A 3583-nucleotide genomic window follows, 5' to 3' on the forward strand; every position below is an offset into this window, starting at 1 on the left:
TATATTTTATTTAAGTAGTACATATATATTGAATGGTGCGTATATATGTGTATATATCTTTTAAAGTAGTATATATTTAACGTATACAAGTGTATATGTTTTATAAATTAGTATGTAAGTATATATATATATATATATATATATTTTTTTGTATATACTTTATTTAAAGTAGTACATATATATTGAATGGTACGTATATATGTGTATATATCTTCTATAGACGTATATCTTTAACATATACAAGTGTATATATTTTATAAATTAGCATGTAACTATATATATATACATATTGTTGTATATATATATATATGTATGTTGTAGTATATATTTTATTTAAAGTAGTATATATATATTGAATGGTGCATATATATGTGTATATATTTTATAAATTAGTATATAACTAACTAACTAACTAACTACTAACTATATATATATATATATATATATATATATATATATATATATATATATAGACATCTATTTGTTGTAGTATATGTTTTATTTAAAGTAGACAAGCAGTACATAAATATTGAATGGTGCGTATATATGTGTATATATCTTCTATAAGCGTATATATTTAACATATAAATGTGTATATATTTTATAAATTAGTATATAAATATATAAATATATATATATATATATATTGTACTATTGTAGTATACGTTTTATTTAAAGTAGCACGTATAGTCATATATAATTATATATTGAATGGTACGTATATATGTGTAATTGTTTATATATTTTTTTAAAAATATATATTGTATATTGAAGTGTATATAGTGTATATAGGATTTTTTTTTTCAAACGGATTTGACCGGTTTTTAACCGGGTTTAGATGGATTTAATCGGGTTGGGTTAAGTGGGCCGATTCAGAGTTGTTTTCAACATTTTTACTATTGAACCCGAAACCGGTCTGGCCCACTTAACCCCAACCCGAACCGAAATCGGTCCACAACCCGGTTAAACTAAATGGGCCGATTCAGGGTTGACCCGACCCAATCCACTTGACACTCTTACATAATGCTTAGGAGAAACATTTGTCTCTGTGCAGAATAACAATATACTATATTATTTAAGTACTTTTGTCTCAATGCTAGATATTAATAATAATATATCTATAATTTATAATCTATAATCTATAATATATTAAAAGTGTGAAGACCTTAGAAAAGTGATTTGAATTTTTGTCCATCCTACAATAGGTAAAATAGTTTTTTCACTTCTTTCCTCCAATTAATATATACTTATCATAATAATATTAAATATTAAATATAATAAATATATGGAAAAAAAGAATTCTACTAATTCTCAATTTTAACGGAAGTACTTTTGTTGGGTGAGTTTTCTATTTTAGGTCAAAAGTCTCAAAACTCTATTATAATATTACTCCTACCTTATTAAATATACCTCCAAATTTGCATGTAGGTTTCTTTCTTACCTATATATAATAATAGTTTTCTTTTAAAAATCTTTTTACATATATAAATTTTAATAGGTAAGTCCTATATATATATTAAACTTGTTTTTAGATTTTAGTCTGACGTTTAGCTTCTTTCACTACAAATAATTTTTACTTTGACATTTATTTTCTATTAAATTATTATTGTTCTTCTTCAATTCTAATATTAATTCTTTCATTTGTAGCAAAAAAATTGAAGACAGTTTTTTGGGATCAATGATAGGTGATTTAAATATTAAGGTTTATGTTATTTTTTTCACTTATTGGTTAGTTACTTTTGAGAGGTCGTCAAACGTTTGGGAGAAAACATATATTTTTTAGAGTAGCAGAAACTATTTTTCAAAAAACTTTTTTTTTTTTCAAAATTGGGGGTAGCGGAAGTGATAATAGAGAAGAGGATTACAAGGTGGGAAGTTGAACCCTCGCTAATAATATTATATTATGATATTACACGTTTAAATTAAATGCGAAAAATACATAAAAATGATGCAAAATAGGATTTTGACCAAGTAAGCTTAATTACAAAATGAAAAAAATAATTATGAGTAATTTAGCGATTGATTAACGACGAAATCCGTATTTAACCCATGCTCTTTTTACTATAATGGCTATTGCCAAAATGAAGCATGCGCTTTGATCACGTGCAAAGCGCATACACTAATCTAGTGTGTGTATATATATATATATATATATATATATATATTGGTTAAGTACTCTCGAAGGCTCACAATGCTGTAAAATATATGGTTGGATAAAATATTTGGACGATTAAGAAACATAATAATTACAATTGCATTTTCAAGTAATTCAGATGATGAAAATTTCTCTCTTTTGAATATTCGAAAATTCATCATACTTATTATTTATTAAAAGTTAGACGAGTGGAATTATTTTGAAAGTAATTTTATGAACAATCTATTTGGCTTATGTATTTAAATGTATATGCTATTAAAGTTTGTTCAATTTGAAGATCATTTATTTTTGGCATACATGTCAACTCTCAATGGGGATAAATAGCATTACACAAAGCAAAATATCTAAAGAGAATCAAGTGAACACATATATAAAATCAAAAAACCATTGTCAGCTTGAAACATTAATGAATTGGAAATGACATGTCCTACATTTATTCATCTACTAAAATTCAAAAGTATCTACATGTGCCTTTCAACACTCTCCAACCCTAGCAAATCTAGATATAAGCCCTATGATGATAAAGAAAATTGGGAGAAGGTGATGAATAGAAATTGCAGCAAAAAATAATTTCAAAAATGCAAAAATACTTATGTCCGCAACCTGCCTTAAAAATGTCTTATTGGACATCCGATAAAACTGAAACGATAAAGGGTTGACTAAATATATTCGATTTGCTCTCTATCTTCGAATAGACGATACACTTTTCGCCAACTCATTTAGTGGTTTATCTGTGGCCCGCAACAAATGGTACACGAATGCTCCAGCTAGGGTTCCAACTATTGGACCAACAATATATACCCAAAGACCTTTGTAAACATGCTTCACTAACGCTGGTGCAATGCTTCTTGCTGGATTCATTGATGCTCCAGAAATTGGCCTGCATTTTGATTTGATTAAGTTTTTGGTATAGAAAGGTTAGTTTTTTAAAATTAAGTGAACGATTAATAATCATACCCTCCTACAAAAACGTTCAAGGTTATGGTCATTCCCACAGCTATTCCAGAAACATGTCCAATCTGCAAGAGTGGCACAACGTAAAAATCAAATCAGAAAATCAATGCATTTAGATGCAGGAAGTTAAGATGCCTTGGGCATGTGATGAGGAGGTGCTCGGATGCCCCAATATGGAGGTGTGAAAGGTTGGATATGAATGACTTCATGTCGGGTAGAGGTAGGCCGAAGAAATATTGGAGGGAGGTGATTAGACATGAGATGAAGCAATTGCAACTTACGAAGAACATCACACTTGATAGAAAAGTGTGGCGGACGCGGATTAAGATAGACGGTTAGTGGGTAGGAGTGTGTTCTTACTAGTGGGGGAGTGCTTTGTATGTAGTTGTGCATGTAGACTTAGTGTTATGCATGTGACTTTGTAATTTCTTGTTCGTGGGGCTTTGGTGTTGTTGCTGATTTCAGATATATAGT

General features: G+C 28.4%; 1 protein-coding gene across 1 annotated transcript in view; it reads right to left on the reverse strand.

Annotated features, from left to right (window-relative positions):
- Positions 1-2526: 2526 nt before the first annotated feature.
- The window catches only part of LOC107860109 (probable aquaporin NIP-type), a 5627-nt gene continuing 4570 nt past the window's right edge, over positions 2527-3583 (reverse strand). The window contains exons 4-5 of the mRNA XM_016705351.2: positions 3113-3174; positions 2527-3035 (exon numbers count right to left, since the gene is read on the reverse strand). Coding sequence (XP_016560837.1) covers positions 2837-3035; positions 3113-3174 — 261 coding nt within the window. The 3' untranslated portion in view covers positions 2527-2836. The remainder of the gene's footprint in view (positions 3036-3112; positions 3175-3583) is intronic.

This window comes from Capsicum annuum, chromosome 2 (genome assembly GCF_002878395.1).
Source record: "Capsicum annuum cultivar UCD-10X-F1 chromosome 2, UCD10Xv1.1, whole genome shotgun sequence".
Taxonomy (NCBI): Eukaryota; Viridiplantae; Streptophyta; class Magnoliopsida; order Solanales; family Solanaceae; genus Capsicum; species Capsicum annuum.